The sequence below is a fragment of the Cydia strobilella genome, chromosome 11, assembly GCF_947568885.1.
Source record: "Cydia strobilella chromosome 11, ilCydStro3.1, whole genome shotgun sequence".
Lineage (NCBI taxonomy): Eukaryota > Metazoa > Arthropoda > Insecta > Lepidoptera > Tortricidae > Cydia > Cydia strobilella.
In genome coordinates this window covers 17,038,722-17,058,860 of record NC_086051.1, presented here as the reverse complement: position 1 = coordinate 17,058,860, position 20,139 = coordinate 17,038,722, and the positions used below count along the sequence as shown (strand labels likewise).

At 36.9% G+C, this 20,139-nt stretch overlaps 1 protein-coding gene, 1 long non-coding RNA gene and 1 other non-coding gene across 3 annotated transcripts in view; all 3 read left to right on the top strand.

Annotated features, from left to right (window-relative positions):
• LOC134745655 (calcium-transporting ATPase type 2C member 1) overlaps nt 1-12,856 on the top strand; it is a 54,217-nt gene extending 41,361 nt beyond the window's left edge. The window contains exons 12-18 of the mRNA XM_063679777.1: nt 995-1,180; nt 2,025-2,151; nt 4,488-4,657; nt 5,991-6,154; nt 8,605-8,842; nt 9,233-9,372; nt 10,722-12,856. Coding sequence (XP_063535847.1) covers nt 995-1,180; nt 2,025-2,151; nt 4,488-4,657; nt 5,991-6,154; nt 8,605-8,842; nt 9,233-9,369 — 1,022 coding nt within the window. The 3' untranslated portion in view covers nt 9,370-9,372; nt 10,722-12,856. The remainder of the gene's footprint in view (nt 1-994; nt 1,181-2,024; nt 2,152-4,487; nt 4,658-5,990; nt 6,155-8,604; nt 8,843-9,232; nt 9,373-10,721) is intronic.
• A 2,026-nt stretch (nt 12,857-14,882) lies between these two features.
• The window catches only part of LOC134745666 (uncharacterized), a 233,396-nt gene continuing 228,139 nt past the window's right edge, over nt 14,883-20,139 (top strand). The window contains exon 1 of the long non-coding RNA XR_010128200.1: nt 14,883-17,247. This is a non-coding gene — a long non-coding RNA (uncharacterized LOC134745666). The remainder of the gene's footprint in view (nt 17,248-20,139) is intronic.
• Trnaa-agc (transfer RNA alanine (anticodon AGC)) lies at nt 17,173-17,245 on the top strand. Its single transcript has one exon. It is a non-coding gene; the product is annotated as a tRNA-Ala (tRNA).

The following is a 20,139-nucleotide window of genomic DNA, read 5'->3' as shown; positions in this document are numbered from 1 at the left end:
TTTTTCGCGATTTCACGGTTGGTCCCATAGTAAAAGTTGCTCAGTATAATCCCAAAACCTCCCTGGCGACGGGAGTGCATTTATTTTTTAGACACCCAGTTAAATATCACTCTACAATAAGTTAGTCATAGTAATATTACTGACGCACTAACATTCACTGGACGACGCCATCGCCACTCTACGTAGAGCCGCTGTCGATGTCAAAATGCTCACTGGAGATGCCAGTGGCCTATCCCACAAAACTTACAATTACAATTTTACAAGTGTCAAGTTACAAGTTTGTAATAATACAAGTGTGCGTACCACAAAATATACATGTACCAAATTTGTAGTTGAAAATTCTTACATATATGTAAATTGTATCGACAAGGCCTCCTATCCTTACTGTTGGTACGTATATAAAAAGTTGCACTAACATTCACTGAAGCAGAATATATGACCCACTACGACCTAAGTTGTTTTTTAATCCCAATTATCTACTAATCATCGTGCTACGCCAATACGCTCAAGGTTAAAACAAATCGATACACATATCTATTTTATACTGTATTCGGTTAATATATTTATCATAGAGTAACTTATACTAGAGCGGTACTGTCATAGTAAATTTTGTAACCCCAGTAAATTCACTGCCATCTGTCGACACACTTTAAAATTAAAAATAAATATTTTTAAAAATACGATAAAATGTATTTAGATATGGATAAATGATTTTTTTTATTTGCATTAATTATTTTTATGATTTTGACCCATGTTCTTTCACTGATATGCGTTAAAATTGTTAAATAACAAACGAAACCGTCAACGCCATCTATACGAAAGTTGGCCAAAGCTAGTAGCGCCCTCTAAACGAGAATCAAATTTTCTTGATTTTCGAGGCACGTTTTTTCCTTAGACTGTATCCATCTATTACGGATATTATTTGTTATATCTATCTTTGATATTTATAAAAGCCATCCTAACTAAAATGTTTTCTTATGGTTTTCTTTTCCAGCTCAAATGGTCGGCCTCGACGTGCTCCACTCGCAATCTCTCTCCGGCGACCAGCTGGACACCATGCCGGACGACGAGCTGGACCGAGTCATCGATACTGTCAGCGTGTTCTACCGAGTCACTCCTAAACACAAGCTTTCCATCGTCAAGTCACTTCAACGACTAGGAAATATTGTTGGGATGACTGGTAAGAGATGTTTTATACAAAAAAAATGTATTACTAGGGAAACTATGCAAAGACCATGGTGTGTAGATTGTGACAATGTGTAGGGGGTGAGAGAAAGGTGAAGGGATGGTACTCACAGCTCGTCCTTTCGATTGTCCAAATTACAGTGGACTGTTCACTCCTTTCACTCGCGTTTCGGAGGGCCTTGGGTTTCGGAAGGCACACGCGACACGGAGGATGTAGAACTTCACCCTTTTGAGTAGTTTTTGAAGAGTCCGGGACGCACACGCGCGATATGTGTCAAGCTCGGAGGCAGATCGCATTCTCCGAGCGTTCCCGAACGATCGACGTGAGTTAGGATTTTGGAAAGGGAGGGGTAGTTGGGAACTGCACATTGTCACAAGAGTAAATGTGATGTTTTCGACTAAAATATCGCGGCCATAAGCCTCAATTTCTGTCCATATGTAGTGGTACTCTATGTTACATAATTAGACATTTAACCTATAGGTATAGACACTTAGCCGTAAGAGACTTGACTGACAGACTGACCAACGTAAATCCCTAGTAGCTAAGGTTATTAGCATTAGCACCTATCTTCATCTTTAGACATACTTTCTTTTCTTTTTTCAATCTAGTTTTTAATTCACTAACTGGTCGCCCAAGATACAGGCTATGCCTAGTTTGGGGACCCCTGTTCATACTGTTATAAATGTATCGCTGTATGCGCGCAACCTGGACCTCATGTATACTCCATCTGCAAATTCCCATCTTTGTGTGCAAAATAAATATATTTTTCATTTTCATTTTTTCAAAAGGTACCACAGTGTCGGAATTCTAAAAATAATCAATTATTGTATCGTTTCAGGGGACGGAGTAAACGACGGCGTGGCGTTAAAACGCGCCGACATCGGCATCGCTATGGGAAACGGCACGGACGTGTGTAAGGAGGCCGCCGATATGATATTAGTCGACGATGACTTCGCTACCATCATGTAAGTGTAATTTCATTTTTACGCCAAGTCTTCTTCTTTTCTTGATGGACTTGAGGGCGGTGTTGCCCGTAGCCAATGTCACGTAAAAGGGTAGGAACAAAATAAATGCTCTTAGAGCACGACGCTGTTCGGTGGTTGTTGTAGTTGTCTCGTAAAACCGATAGCTGGATTTTACGAGAAGCACGTGGACTACCGGCCGTTGACTCCAAAATGGTGGTTAAACACGCTTTGAGATTAATTCTCCATTCACTGCACACTACCACATTAGATTATTGTATAATAAAGCTATCGATATTACACTTTAAACAATATTAATGAGCAAAAAACAAAGGAATTAATCACGAGGCTACTATATCAAGATGGCGCTCGAACCGGAAGTCCTTACGCCAAGTCGTTTGCCGAGTTTTGTGCTATAAATACAAAAAAAACCGGCCAAGTGCAAGTCGGAGTCGCGCACCGAGGGTTCCGTACTTTTTAGTATTTGTTGTTATAGCGGCAACAGAAATACATCATCTGTGAAAATTTCAACTGTCTAGCTGTCACGGTTCATGAGATACAGCCTGGTGACAGACATACAGACAGACGGACAGTGAAGTCTTAGTAATAGGGTCCCAAATGGTAAATCATGCAGTTTCCGGATATTATCTGGTTGCAACTTTGACTAATAACGTATAGGGCCCATGCGCGTTGGAGAGTCTGCCATCTTGTGGCCTGAATTGGAAACATAAACATGTACATTGCCATAGCAAGTGCTACCATCTACCGTTCTCGTACGTTTTCTTGTGCATAGTCAGTTTTATTTTATTTTATTTATTAGAGAAACAACAGAAGTATGCGACAGGATAATAGCATAGAGTAACTTATACTAGAGCGGTACTGTCATAGTAAATTTTGTAACCCCAGTAAATTCACTGCCATCTGTCGACACACTTTAAAACTAAAAATAAATATTTATAAAAATACGATAAAATGTATTTAAATATGGATAAATGATTTTTTTATTTGCATTAATTATTTTTATATGATTTTGACCCATGTTCTTTCACTGGTATGCGTTAAAATTATAAATAACAAACGAAACAGTCAACGCCCTCTATACGCCCTCTGTAGGCCAAAACTAGTGGCGCCATCTGATCGAGAATCAAATTTTCGTGATTTTCGAGGCACGTTTTTTCCTTAGACTGTATCCATCTATTACGGAGTTATATCAATCTTTGATAATAGGTTGCATTGTTAGGTACATATATGATTGAGACGAACATAAGCGGACTTAACTAAAGGTATGTTTACATACAAGTTTGTAATTAGGTACTATAATTAAAATGAAAGAGAAAAGGAAAGAAAAATACCAAAAACTTGGAAATACTGACAACCTATCTAATCAATATAGGTAACATTAAGTAGGTACAATGACAGTAGCGAACCCGGCGTTACTAGAGGCGGTGGAAACCGAGAACAAAGCTTTAGAGTTCTGCCATCTTGTGAGCTACGTCGGAAGCATAAACTTTACATTTACGTCGCGCCACACGACGGCTCCTATGCTGCCCTCTACCTAGTTCATGCACGCTCCCTATTTACCTACGACGATTTTCTAATTTACGACTTTTACGATAGATGTCGCTAGTTACATCCCAGAGAGGCGCGTAGTAAAATAAAAGATGGGTTTTAAAATACTGTTTGAAGTATTAGAACAAATTAAATTATTTACAGAAAATACTTTAATTTGTTTTTGTTTTAAGTAGAAACACTACTATATAAATTATAAACTGAAATAAATTTCATATACTAAGAAAAAACCCGAATCCGAATGGCATAGGCACCTGCCGCGATGGCAGAGGACGCTGGTTCGATTCCAGCCTAGGGCATTGGAGGCATTGGTCACTTTTTCTTAGTATATGACATTTATGTATTTAAACACTGATGTTTTAGATATTTCTCACAACCAGTTTAGCTTTAATAATGTTGGTTTTGAAATGTCTTGAATTTTTTTTCGACAAATACAAATCTATGGACGGTATAGAAAGGACGACAATCTCTTATGGCAGAACTATTGCAAAAGTGACCAGCTTTCAGCTTTAAATAATAGTTCCTAATCTCTCCGATGGCGCTAGTTAGACTCTGGAACATGAGTATAACATGAACCATATAAGGCAACAAATAACCCGACCAAATTACGTAGGTTGTCTTTGGTAGTATTTCGGTGTATGGTGGCGCCGCCTAATTACTGTTTTTTGATGGACACTTTGCATACATATAGATTTGGCTCCTTTATATAGTCTCCATGTACAAATCGACGAAATCAATTGACAGTTTGACACTGCTATTTCTATTTTCAGCGCCGCGATAGAAGAAGGAAAATGCATCTTCTACAACATTCGCAACTTCGTCCGCTTCCAACTATCGACCTCCATCGCAGCATTGTCGCTAATCGCTCTCGCTACGCTCATGGGTATACCCAACCCGCTCAATGCCATGCAGATATTGTGGATCAACATTATCATGGATGGTAAGTACAATAGGCTAGATGACAATTTTTCATTAATGGTATCAATCGATCAGATTTATTTTTAGGATCAAATGTCTATACAGGACCCATTGCATTAAAGCAACAAACACATACAAAAGTCAGAAATGATAGTCAAAGTCCGACAGTCGTACTTCACTCGCGAAACGCTCCAAACAAGACGATAAGTGAACGTGACGTCAAATTCACTGAGAGCCCATTTTGAAAGTGGACAAAATCTCTTTTGGACGTAGTTTAAGGATATACCCGGGTCCAACGGGCCCACTACTTGACGCTGATGTACGAGTATGGATCACTCTTTCCTTATACAGCGTGTATTTTTAATATTACCTCAAACCGTAACCAAACGTAGGTTTTAGTACTATAAACCGATATTGCAAAGTAATTTTAAGTTAGCCCTTACCACTAAAGCGTAATGAATTTTTGAAAATTTATCGAGCAGCAATGTATTGCGTACACTTATTTGACACGTGGAAGAAAAGGGTCTAGTATTTTTCTATTATAATATTGTAGGGTATTGTTAGCGATATATTGTGTGATGAATTATTTTATTAAGGAAAAAAAAAAAGTATAGGTAACGAGTTTTTTCTTGCAATATCGGTTCATAGCACCATAGAGTAACTTATACTAGAGCGGTACTGTCATAGTAAATTTTGTAACCCCAGTAAATTCTCTGCCATCTGTCGACACACTTTAAAACTAAAAATTAAGATTTATAAAAATACGATAAAATGTATTTAAATATAGATAAATGATTTTTTTTATATGCATTAATTATTTTTATGATTTTGACCCATGTTCTTTGACTGATTTGCGTTAAAATTGTTAAATAACAAACGAAACAGTCAACGCCATCTATACGACAGTGGGCCAAAACTAGTGGCGCCCTCTGAACGAGAATCAAATTTTCTTGATTTTCGAGGCACGTTTTTTCCTTAGATTGTATACATCTATTACGGAGTTATATCTATCTTTGGCTCTGGCAACTATACTTACCGGCAGGAACACAACACTATGAGTAGGGTCTAGTGTTATTTGGCTGCGGTTTCCTGTAAGGTGGAGGTCCTTCCCCAGTTGGGGTCTGCTCTAGATCTGAAATGACATCCGCTGTGCTGTGCCCTACCACACAACACGATATGACATTCACAGTGCCCATACCTCTCTTTTGGACGTAGTTTAAGGATATACCCGGGTCCAACGGGCCCACTACTTGACGCTGATGTACGAGTATGGATCACTATTTCCGTATATATTACTCTATGATTTCAAGAAACAATAGTTTGAAGATGTACGAAGCTAATTTATCTTTTTCCAGGTCCCCCAGCGCAATCGCTCGGCGTCGAACCCGTGGACCACGAGGTAGTCCGTCGCCGTCCCAGAGATACCACACGAAGAATCATCTCGAGAGCTCTCCTTGCTAATGTCTTATTATCGGCTGCCATCATTATTGCTGGGACTTTGTGGGTGTTTAACAGAGAGGTGAGTCCACTTATTATTTAAGCTTAGATATAAACTGCTAAATAATTGTGAATATTTAAATCAGCGGTAACTAGCCTGGGGGTAATAACCCTCGCGGGGGTAAAACTGGCATTTTACGGGGGTAAAACTGGTATTTTACGGGGTTCAAAATCAAAGATAACAAAGACCTATTAAATATATTAATAACGGGTCACTCACGTGTTTTAAGTCAAAAACGCTCGACATGTTTCACTCCGTACCGAGAAGCGTCATCAGGAGCTTGCGTCGACAAAGACCTATCTATAAGAAAGAATATTAATGATTACGGAGGAGGGGTAAAATCGAGTTCCCTGGTTAGTCAAAGGGGTGACAGTACTGAAAAGGTTAGGAACCACTGATTTAAATTTAACGATAGATATTTAAACAAGGGGGCCGCTACGTACTGTAGTATTTACGTATCTATTGAATACTTTATAACAGTTTCTACGTTGCTGGATTCGTCAATCAATGCGTCCGAAGTTAAAATGGCCGTTTTTGTTTTGAGTTCATAGATTGACGAATCCGGCAACTTAAATAAAAACTAGTTTGATGTATTCAAAAGGTAATTAAATACAAAATACAGTACGTAGCGACCCCCTTTTTCAAATATCTTAAGAGCCAATCGACGTGCTCACTAGCGCCACTGCTAAACAATTATTTGACGTAATTAAGTACGTAGTAGTTACATAAGACGTGATATAATTTTTTTGACGAAGTCTATTCGAAGACTCGAGTCTTTTTAAGTTGCACTTAAAAGACTCAATAAAGGACTACTCGGGACTTAAGACTCGGAAGTTTTTTAAGCGCAGATTCGCGTAATAATGACTGGAGTTCTTCAAATGTGCCGTTTTCAACCAAAAGGGTACTTATTGTCTGTTGTGAATAAAACGATATTTCCATAAAGCTTCAATTAGAAATCAACCTTATCGACAACCGACAATGTGGTGCCTTTTAGTTGAAAACATCACAAATTTAGACTTAAAAGACTAGTTCTTACCAATTCTAGACGCTTATTAAACAGAAAAAAAAACATTTGTAATAAGTGCATAGTGTGTGCATACATAATTCAACCGAAAACCATATAACTATATTTGGTATTTTCTATAAAAAGGGTTCTTATTGTCGATGGCGCTTACGCCATTATTAACGATGCTCCGATATAAATACAATGCCGCGCGACGCTGTGCGGCGTAAGTGCCATCGACAATATGGTCCTTTTTCATAGAAAATGCCCCATATTTTGTAGTAAGTATCATGATCTATCCCTAAAACTTTAAACATCAGCTATTATAAATGATTGCGTCCATAAAAAGAAAATGTGTTGCAAAAGTTCCCTCTATCAGATCACAAGGTTTACCCAATGTCCCGATAGATGTCGTTGTAGCGTACGCAAACTGGCTAACGACATTTTTCACCGGCATATACATGTTTTCAACATAACTATAGGGCGGTTAGGATTTGCCTCCTATATCATAAAAATATTTTTGCTAACGATATAGCCGTAGTTGGCTGGATTCGTTTCTTATTCTGAAAGAATGTCAAGTAATGCAGAAGAATAAAGAAAAACCGGCCAAGTGCGAGTCGGACTCGCGCACCGAGGGTTCCGTACTTTTTATAGCGGCAACAGAGACATAATCTGTAAAAATTTCAACTGTCTAGCTATCACGGCTCATGAGATACAGCCTGGTGACAGACGGATAGCGGAGTCTTAGTAATAGGGTCCCGTTTTTACCCTTTGGGTACGGAACCCTAAAAAAGATCCAATATTAATAGGGGATATTACTGCAATGTTCTGCCACCAGAGTGCAGGACTAGCCTTTTTAGTAAACCATAGAGTAACTTATACATACTGTGCCTTTAACAGGTTTTTGACAAGTTTTCAGAGATAATAAAATATGACATTGATGTATCAAGGCGGTTCTCTCTCTCTCGTATCTGCCTCTTTATCGCTCGAATATGCAAGAGTGACAACAGATGTTAGATAACGAAATTTAGTTTTTCTTGTTTCGCGATAGACCTTCAGATTGTGGTAGTGGCGCCCCCTTCGCGCCTATTGATCTAAAGTTATAGTTCTCCCCAAATTTTCATTTTCTTATTCACTGATTGCTATTATATTGCACACAACTACATATGATGGGTACACGGAAATAACATGTCTAGTCACTTTAGTAACATTTTGAGTAATCGCGGTTTTAAAATTTGGAACCATGTCAAAATGTATGGTAATTCCGTGACCAGGTCTTTTTTAACTAAAAAAAAAGTCGTGTTACATATATTATACAGTGGTAGCAAAAAGATATACCTAATAGTTCATTAAGAGCTCTACATTTTGAAATGAAAATCTCATTTTCCGAAAAGAGTGACTAGACATGATCTTTCCGTGTACCCTTAATATCCGAAAATAATTAATTTTTGTTTTTCATTGTCCCCAGATGTCAGACAACAAGATAACTCCCCGTGACACAACCATGACGTTCACATGTTTCGTCCTCTTCGACATGTTCAACGCTCTCTCATGCCGCTCCCAAACAAAATCAGTGTTCCAAGTTGGATTGTTCTCGAATAAGATGTTCTTGGCGGCTGTCACCTTGAGCTTGGTGGGGCAGATGCTGGTCGTCTATTTCCCGCCGTTGCAGAGGGTTTTCCTTACTGAATCACTGACCGGACATGGTAAGGGCATTCATTTTTCACCTCAGCAGCTGGAATAAGGGTACTTTGCTGCTTAAAAATTAACAGTGAGCAAAATGCGATTTTGCTCACTGAAGTGAGACAAAATTACATTTAAATGACCTTTATATTCGAATGCCATTTTATCGTGCGGGGCCTAAGGGTATTCGACCTGTCAAATTTCTTTGTCCAATGTGTATTGCGTCTCACATTTTGCTTAATTAGAGAGTGAGACCCAATGACACTGGACAAAGAAATTGGACCCTTATACAAGTTCGAAATACTTTCGCTGTGTCCATGTGCATTTCACGTCGTTAGCAAAGTTGGTTTGATGTGTTATTGCACTAATAACTTTTTAATTTTACAAATTAAACATAATCCTTTTTTTTTCAGATATCATCTTCCTAGTATGCCTAACGTCGAGCGTGTTCATCGTGAGCGAAATAAAGAAATTAGTGGAGCGCTCGCTCAAGAAGCGTTCTTTTGGCAAGTTCCCGACCAAGTCGCACGACGCGTTGGACTTCGTATGACAGGTACTAATTTAAGATAAATTGTATAATTATTATTTACACCGACGGGACTTAATCGCGTAAAATAAGTTTTAAATTTACCTCCGAGGTTAATAAACAAGACCAAGTGCGGGTAATTCGAAAAACTCGCGCGCCTAGAAGATGTTGATGTCAACTTTAGCCAGTCTTCTCCGAGACCACGGGGACAACGCCGTCCTCGAAACGTCGGAGGTAAATTTAAAACTTATTTTACGCGATTAAGTCCCGTCGGTGTAAATAATAATGAGTAAAAATCGTGAAAGTTTAAATCAGTGAATTGTATAATTCCACTACATGATAATCTATACTCAAACCAGGCGTGGCTCACTCCGCGATTTCGTCGCGTCGCTACAAGTGCACGCGGCCCACACCAATTTTGGTGTCTAGCCATAGTAATCGCTCCGCTAAGGAACGGACGCCTGCTAGCGCTTGCGCCACCTAGCGGTCATATCTGTCGTAAATAAATTAAATCAGCGAGCATCGCTACACAAAACAAACCAAAAGAAATTTGTTTGTTTGTCACTATAACTTATAATAGTACTCTTGCGAGATAGAGAGGCTGTTATCATAACTATCTCACTCTAGCACGTCTAACAGGAAGGTGTGTCCTGCGTTATATGATTTTCAATTAATATAACGTCATGGTTCGCCTTTGTGATTTTGAAAACAATACTTTTGGGACTCGTGAATTCCTCTTAACTTACAGAATATCATTTGATTTTACAAGTTTTTATTTAACTTGCAATGTAAGTATGTATCTAACTATGTTATTTATTTATTTATTAGAGATTTTCATTATTCTACAGAGAATTATTATATGAATTTGATACATATATTTTAAGATTTTATTTTATTTTTCCGCTGTAGACCCCTTCTGGGTAAAAGCCTCCTCCAGCTACACTTTGCCATTTCTGGCCTGCAGGACATCCACTAGCCATCTAACTATGTTGGTACGGGTCAAATCTTGCAAGTAAAATTTTACCCACTTCCCGACAGCTGAAAATTTGCATAGATATATAAGTCGGGTGACAATGAAATGGTACCATTGAGCTGATCTGATGATGGAGACAGGAGTTGGCCACAGGAACTCTGTGATAAAACAACGCAACCTAATTGTGTTTGGGGTTTTAAGAACTGTCTCGATGAGTATTAGTTATCGGTGAAGAAATGAAATTTTTGCCAAAAACTTATTATCAGTGACTTCTCGAAACCAGATCAAAGCCTAGTTTCACCTCTTGATTGTAAAGTCAGAGCACAGACGCAATCGTAAAGACGAAACGTGGCAAACATTATTTTGCAAATAATCACTAAACTTCTGTTTCATTATATTCTAGGAGGAGCGGAAGGAGGAGTAAGCCACAACGCAGTCAAAGAAATTTGTGGTGAAACGGACAGTATAGAAAACTTGTGTCAACCATCATCCTCAATGCACCTTAGAGATTCTACATCAAACAACCCAGTTAGCGTTTCGAGCGTGCTTAAATCTCATAGTGATAATTTTGTGCACCTCGGAGACTCTTCAACAGGCGTGCAACTCAAAGTTTCAAGCGATCCGTCGCATCACATAGATCCAGACGTGTTTGTATCTCATAATGATAATTTTGTGCAACTCCGAGACACTTCATCAGGTGAAGACCCCTTACTTAGAGATTCAAAAGTGTTTTTATCTCATAGTGATAATTTCGTGCACCACCGAGACCCTTCATCAAGTGATCCCGTGCAACTAAGAGTGTCCGACGTGTTTTTATCTCGTAGTGACAATGAGTACTCTAAAGATTTGTATAGAGCGGTCAATAGGGAGGATGGTGAATGCTTTACCAGCTGGCTTGGTGAACCTTTGGATAATGAGAGTAAGATTTTGTTTGAGTAAATTTTAGTATGGTTTTTATATGGATCCTGACAGTGAATCTTGAAAACTAAATTTCGATATTTTGAGAATAAATGTATCTTTAACTTCCCGAATTTACTGCTAGTTTTGTGACGTCATTTCACATAGATTTTGTATAGAACGTCACAATACTGACTCATACATTTTGTATGGAAATTTAGGTCACTTTTTGTTTGAAATCTAGTTTGATTTAAATAATAAATTAGCATTGATCGAGAAACATCTTATTTTGGAATCACTAAATATTTATTTGGAGACTATTATAGTTTTAAAGATATCTAATAAATTATTAAGCTGTAACAGTAGTCAAAATTTCTGTTTGTATAACTCATAATTTGAAGAAATCAACATTGACACATTCAATGTTCTAAAATTATTGTAGTTCTCATGTAGGTCTCTTGAATATTAAATTAATACTATCAAGGACCATAAAAGAAAGACCAGGAAAGATTTTGTGTAGCAAAAAGTGGCGAACCCGCGAGTAACCTCCAGCAATCAATGGTTCTAGAGGTCTGCCATCTATTAAATTTCATCATTACTAAGTTATTGAATTGACTACTAAAAATAAAATATTTAAAAATTGTGTATTGAAGTCATTAATGTTCTTAATATAAAGCAGTATGACGTTTGTTTCTAAAACAATCAAAACACACGTAAATAATATTAGTGAAAATAACATTTTTTCCACTTCCAGGCTACGAAGTAACGCCATCTAGTTTTAATATCGCATTTTGAGCTTTTTCGGAGTTCCTTTTTTTTGTATGAGATTATCAGTCCATCTCTTTTATGGTCCTTGATACTATTTTGGTCGTTCGCAGTATAGCCACATCGTGAAATTCTTGATCCTATAAGATAAGCCTATTGATAAAATTATTTAAATGAAATTGAACATACAATTGTAAAACATATTTTACCAAGAGAACAGTAAACCTAGTTATTTCGTTTTAATATTTTCTTGTACAACAGACGCATCCATATAATGCGTCTCTCTTGGACAAGAACTATATTACCTAATCGGATGCAATTAAGTACTTTATTTCGTACATTCACGAGAAGTAGCTAAGTTGGGCAAGATGTCCAAAATGATCTAAAGCCTGACCAGAAATATATGATCATTGCCGAGAGGGCGCTGTTATTCTCATGTATAGAGTGACAGTGCAGTATAGTATGAAAAAAATAGTTCCAGTGAAATTCCGCAACATGGCGCGTGATCATATATTCCTGGTCAGGCTTTACACGCGCTTATTCTCTTATCAATAAAGTCGTAATTAGTTTATTTTGAACACCTAGCCCGCTTAGATATTTCTGCGGTTTTGTGTCTGATTGCATGTCGAAAAACTTTTACAAGATCGTTATTCAAAAAGGTACCTAGCTGCATGTAAATAAGGTCCATTTTGAAATGAATGAACACAACATGCTATCGCATAAGAGGTGATATCTAGGGGAAGAAATTAGTAACGTTTATATTTTCATATTCATTTTAATTTATTTTTTTACTGTTTTTTAAATGCCTCAGTATTTTGTCGAATTTTTAAACTATTATTTATTTGTAAGTGTAATTTAATGAATATGTTGTGATTATGATTTTTTAAGTAAACTAATTTTAGTTTTAATTTTGTACTGATTGCTAGATTATATTATAATTCGTCTTTATTTTTTACTGTGGCATGTTTTAGTAGGGGTCTACCTTTTGTGAGGAATATTAGAACCAAATCAACTAATGTAGCATTTCTACCTTCTTTAAAATAAACTCTTGTAAATAATAGTACATTATTGTCGAGGCTCGGAAGTAGCTACTTGCTGGCTGAGGATTTGTTTTAAACGGACGACCTTGGGAGTCCGTTTAATTGAATCCGAAGCCAGCAAGTAGCCTTCCAGCCGAGTCATATATAGTGCTTTTCTCAAAAATGGCGCAATAAATGCAAATATAATAGAAATATTTTACAGAAGCAACATTGTTATGTATATATTTTCACAGAAAAAAGTAAAAAGATTTGCTTTGCCGCCGTTTTATTTTTTTAATTAAAAATGGAAGTGTATTTTTCTGCTGAAAATACGCCAACCTATTTGAGACACCTAAATAGTCGCGGTACCAACATTATAATAATAAGTACTGATCATCTGTTTGGCTGTTTAATGGACCTATGCCTTCATTTGATATGGCCACTTCAACTTTTAAAAAGTTTGAAACTCGACAAATAATGGAATTTGTATGCAACATTGCAGTCCCGAAATCGAGACTGCAATGTTTTTAACTTTTAAATTTTTTGACTGACCATAAACTACGCACTTCGCGACCTACTTTTTAACCGGCAACGTCGACTTTGCCGTCCATTTTTGAGAAAAATATTTTATAGAACGGCCTAGCTTGTTCACTCTTTCTTTTTATTTAAAACTATGTAGTATTTGTTAAAAACGTAATAGGTGATTCATAAAGGTAGGTTTGGCTCAAAATATCTTTCTTCATTTAAGAAAATCCTCATTAGGGTCATTAATTCAAGAGTAACGCAGTGTAATTGTGACGCGCGTTACTTTTTCGCGGAATTACCCATTACGAAACCTAGAAAGCTTCTTAATTATTTAGATAATTTTAGTAATTTCTTTATTCCTTTCTTATTTCATCAACTGATATATACGTCTTTGTTATGCATAACAAAAAACTATGTTACAAACATAACCCATTATTTTCTGTTTAGTAAATTACCGGAGAGTTGGTAGCATCGCCCACACTGTTAACCGTCCATCGCTGAACTATATGCCTTTTGTATAGTCTGCATCTTCTAAAATGACTTTTTCGTCTAAGACGGTAATCTGTTAAACAAAAGCCATTTTTTCTTTTGTGCGAGCGGTCGCCCATTGTGTACCATTGAGTCTGAGCGCGTGCTACGGCGACAATGGCGTCAGAGACAGACAGACAAAAGGAACAATGGCTTTTGTTTAGCAGATTACCGTCTTAGACAAAAAAAGTCATTTGAGAAGATGCAGACTATAATAAGGTCCACAGATGGACAGTTAACAGTGTTGCTGTTTGTACATGTGCTAGCTTTTCTGGGGGCCTAGTTAAAAATGACAACTGTATACAGAAAACGAAACGAAACGCCAAGATGAACGTAAATAACATATAGAAATGGTGGCTTTTAGTATCCTTTTCTGCTAATGATTGTCATTTTGGCTAGGCCCCCTGATCGGATTTTGTCAACATCTCAAATAAGAAGAGTTATAATAAATAATATTTATATAGCCGTATAGGGTCTCGTAATATAGGCATTCAAATTAATGTTTATGCTATTCAATCTTTAGGTAGGAACTGAATATGTATATAAATCATATAATAAAAGCTGAAGTGATGGAATAGAAAAAAATATAGACAGTTCTAATTTTCCATCGACGAATACATATAATAAGGCGAGGGAGTGTCATTACTAACGGCATATTTTCATAGAAATTTGACATTAATAATGTCATTGCAAATGACATGCAGAGTTAGCTTGTTTGACTCTATTATTATACTAAAACTTCTCTTTCTGGCAATTAGAGTGCGATAGAGACGCCTGGTTTAAAGTAATAGATGAATATGAATTTCAGCGTTTTTTTTTTAAATGATATTAGGGTGAAGAGCAAAATAGATCAACGCACAAGTATAATAGCAGGTTCTAGTTTTCCAATTCGGGAACAAATCGAATTATTTAATGAAATATTTTGATTTGTGTATTGTGTAAGTTGACGAAGCGGGTTCGATTCCCGCCTCGGCCACATATCTATTTCAGTTTATAATTTTGTCAGTTTTGTTACAATTTATAGAATTAAATGGAAATATATTATTTTTACAATGTTATAATTTAATTGTGGTATTTCTACTTAATAACACACATTTTTTTTATCAAAATAATTTAATATGCCCTTAACTTATCGGGTTTGTAACAAAAATTTTGTCATTTTTGTTAAAATTATCAGTTAATAGTATTTTTCATATAGCTTAGGTATGGTGACAGCTGTCATTTCCATACAACTTATAACCTTGAAACGCAAAATATGTTAAATGACAGATGTTACCGTAACGCGTACTACGTAGGCGAACAACGCGAACGCGAAGCGAAGCGATGCGGCGCGGGGTGAATCAATCCTTTGATACCTATACAAGTGTCCTACGTGGGTGATCTCGTTGCGAACGCGAACGCCGTGGCCCCGCCGCGCCGCTTCGCTTCGCGTTCGCAAGTTGTTCGCTTAAGTAACGCAGCGTAAAATACTAAAGTAACGGAACCTATGTATGTTGTCTATTTTACATTTGACCCATTATTGTAAATTGTAGACCTCATACAACCAGCATTAATTATGGGGCATTTTCTATGAAAAGGGACTTTATTGTTGATGGCGCTTGCGCACAGCGTCGCGCGGCATTGTATTTATATCGGAGCGTCGTTAATAATGGCGTAAGCGCCATCGACAATAAGGTCCCTTTTTATAGAAAATACCACATATAATGGTCATAGGAATGACACTAAAGTTATACCATTTAGATATTATAAATAAAAATCTGATAATATTATAATTAAGGTCTTTGTTAAATGTTTGCTACCCAGTAAAGTTAGGTGCCATGCTGAATGGCTTAGGGTGAGTCTGGGAGACTTGAACCATTTAAAAAAACAGGACAAGTGCGAGTCGGACTCGCGCACCGAGGGTTCCGTACTTTTTAGTATTTGTTGTTATAGCGGCAACAGAAATACATCATCTGTGAAAATTTCAACTGTCTAGCTATCACTGTTCATGAGATACAGCCTGGTGACAGACAGACAGAGGAGTCTTAGTAATAGGATACCGATTTTACCCTTTGGGTACGGAACCCTAAAAAGGGCCAGAAACAAAATACTGTGTGTTTCTCCAGAACGTTTGTTTATTTATGCAGAAACAATATTTTGATTTTGGCACTTTTTTTTATAAGGTTCAAGCTTTCCGGATTTTTCCTACATGAATATTAATTAGTAATTGTTATACTTATCTAGAAAGTGCTTAAAGTACTATTGTGATTACATGTTAGAACTCATAGAGGCAGATGTTTAAATCTTGTATGTCGCATGTGTCTTTCTGTCCTTTTTACCTTTATAGTGCGGGGAAGGGACAGTATGAGTTAAATCTCATCATTGGCTTTGGCATTTTTTATTCGAATTGTGGACCATTATTGTTTGTTGGAAGTTAACTTTTATTCTTTTGTAAAATGATAAAAAAGTAATATATCGAGGCCTAAAAAATTACATACAATTTGACATCTGACAACTGTCAAATAATAAATGTGACCCAAAGTCGTTAGACAATATTAATGTCCTGCAGATAGCCAATATGTCACAAAAGCTTAATAATAAAGGCCCATTTACTCGTAATATTTATATCTACTTTGTTGTAGAAAAGTGCGTCATAGCAGGCGTGGCTCACTTCTCGATTTCGTCGCGTCGCTACAATTACATGCGGCCCACACCAATTTTGGTGTCTAGCCATAATTGCCGCGCACCGCTACGGAACGGACGTCGCTCACGCTTGCGCCACCTAGCGGTCATATCTTTCGTAATAGACGCCTTTTGTTAGAGAGTGAAACTTCTGTACCTTAGTACTATTATTTATTCTGTGGCCATAGTTGGCTTCCAACAACAATCTATATAGTGAGAATGAATACCATTGAATGAATGAAATCTTGTTAATGATATCATTCAATCAGTCATATCAATGTGAGCTTTTCACCAAATTCTAAAAACACGGTTATATTTTAGAGTAGAAATAATGTAAAACAGTAAACTTTGAAACAAATTAAAAGTGAAAACATTCACCGTCAAACAACAATCTTACGGTAGATGTCGCTAGGGCCTCCCAAAGGAAATATGGTGGAAATATTCGCTATATTCGGTAAGGTCTTGGTAGCTCAGATGGAAGAGCACCGGGCTAGCGATCCGGTGATCGTGGGTTCAAGTCCCACCCAAGACAGTGTATTTCTACTTTTAATTGTGCCATTTTCAACCAAAAGGGTACTTATTGTCGCTTGTCAGTAAGGCGCTATTTCCATATAGCTTCAATTAGAAATCAACCTTATCGACAAGCGACAATGTGGTACCTTTTGATTGAAAACGTCACAATTTGTTTCTAAGCTTAACCCTTAAATGCATAATGATGTATATATGCATCGTATATTTGATGGTCCGTGGCTCAATATGCAGCTATCCAAAAATCACATTTATTACTTTTATACAGCATGACACATCTATTTCAATTTATTAAAAAGTTATACAAAAAATCATGCATTTAAGCGTTAATAGCATCGTTCGCAGACGTTTCTGCTTGATACAAAATTAAAGTAGGGTAAGTGCGTTAATTTTCGTCCAGCTCTAGTTTTCATCCACTAAACGAAATTTGAATATAAATCTACATTGCTGCACAAATTTGGACTTATTTATTTATTTAATCTTTATTGCACAAAAGAAATAATTATCGTACAAAAGGTGGACTTAATGCCAAAAGCATTCTCTGCCAGTCAAAGCAGGGCAAAGCAGAGAGATTGTGGGCAGTGCTAACTAACTTATACTACTACTAACAAAATATAATACGCAAAGCTAAATTAAAACTTAACATATGCAAGACCATCATAATACATATACAATACATATACCTAATATATACAATATAATATATAAACTATATTATTATTGCAATCTACATAAAAATGATATTTCGCAAGTAGCAAATTAAAAATCAGGCACAGGATCGGTCGGAGTGGCGAGCCTTGGGGGAGGCCTATGTCCAGCAGTGGACGTCTATCGGCTGACATGATGATGATGATGAAATTAAAAATCAAATATATTATTTGCTAATCTGTCAAGTGGACGAAAACTAGAGCATGGACTGAAACTAGCGCTATGACCCTAAAACAGTAGCAAAAATCAGATTATTTTCAAACTACACTACGTAAGTAACGCATCTTTTGCGTAAATTTGGCTTTGGTAGGTATTATTATGCTCGCAACATACTTTGTTACTGTATTTACGCAAATCGCTGCCCGAATATTACAGGGTTCTGTTTCACTTTTATTAAACTGAAATTTGAACTTTATCATAGTGACATTAAGTCGAATTTCAACTATCTTGAAAATGTAACATAGAACCCTGTAATATTGGGGCAGCGAAATGTGGCTACGGCACTTTAAAGGATGAAATAAAGTAATATCTCAGTAAATAGAGCGACGTGTGTTATTGGGCCATAGTCGATGAAAGTATTATATAATGTGATTTTCATTACTGTGTGTGCCTCTCATAATATGTGACGTTTTCAAATAAAAAAAGGTACCCCATTGTCGGTTGTCAAGGTACCACATTGTCGGTTGTCAAGGTACCACATTGTCGGTTGTCAATAAAGTTGATTTCAAATTCAATCTTTATGGAAATAGCACCTTCTTGACAAGCGACAATAAGTACCTTTTTGGTTGAGAATGGCACATATATACGTTCTAATAGATGTATGCTAGGACCTATAAACATAACTTGTCAAAATCATGCTTGCTTTGAACTGCGCATCACTTATTGACTCGTCTATATGGTGCTCCCGTGTATGTTTTCATTTAAGTACTTTAAATAAGTAAGTAGTTAATTATATCCACGCTTTTGCTTTTAAGTAGCGGGATGTGAATCTTTATAAATGAAAAAAGGTAAAAGTACATACACTTAGCTTTTCATCATATGTGCTATTTTCAACCAAAAGGGTACTTATTGTCGGTGGTCAACAAGGCGCTATTTCCATAAAGCTTCGATTTGAAATCAACCTTATCGACAACCGACAATGTGGTACCTTTTAGTTGAAAACGTCACATATGTAGGTAGCCTAGGCTCCTACACACTATGCCGGCGGGCATGCCGCCAAGCCCGGGCTGTATAGTGTTTAGGAGCCTTAACCTTTTCGACGCCGCCCGTGTCAAACACAAAAGCTGTCACTCGGACGCCACGTCACCGAAGTGTCAAAACTGAAATTGAACTTTATGCACATGCGCGTAAGTCTATGTTGCTCTGTGTTCTGTGACGGATTAATCGGTCTTTGGCTTCGGACCTGCGGTGCCGATAGATCAGTTATTGGCGTCCAAAAGGTTAAAGATAAACTTTGTCCACTTTTCACAAACGCCACTTTAAACACAAGCAAGCATAACAAGATAAAATGGCGCCTAAACGTCAGTCGAAGGACAAACGCAGGTTGTTTGTATCAAACTATTATTTCTAAGTAGGCATTTTTAATAGCTACGTATAATATCAATGTGATGGATGAGTCATATCTTCTGTACGGTTAAGTATATTAGATAAATGTATTTGTCATTTATTCTTTCGCTCTTTTATTAATTCTGGACGTGAGAAAACGAAAGCACCGCTCATAATTGTATACTTTAAACAAGTTTTGAATCATTTTAACCGTCGTTTTTTACCTAAATTACTAAGTATTTGTATACGTTTATTGGGCTTTGAATACTGACTTTGATGAAGAAAATACCCCATAGGATGGTCTGGTAACGCGGTACGGACTAAACCTAGCCGTAATACGCTTTCAAAGCTATAAGTTCAGTTACATTCTAAATTACATTGCAATGCAATACAAATATAAAGCGTATTTTCACTTATATTACCAGTTATTAATAGACAATCGCAGTCATTTTCTTGCGTCAACATCTTTTATAGTTATTTCATCTTTAGAATTTCTAATATAGCGAGTAGCGACACTGTAAATTATATCACTTCTATCGGCCTATAGAAACTTTCTTAAGTGACCTTTCAAAGAAAACCCAGATTAGATTAGTACTGTATTAGTATTTACCTACTGGTCGGCATCTAAGTTACCAATACTTGTCA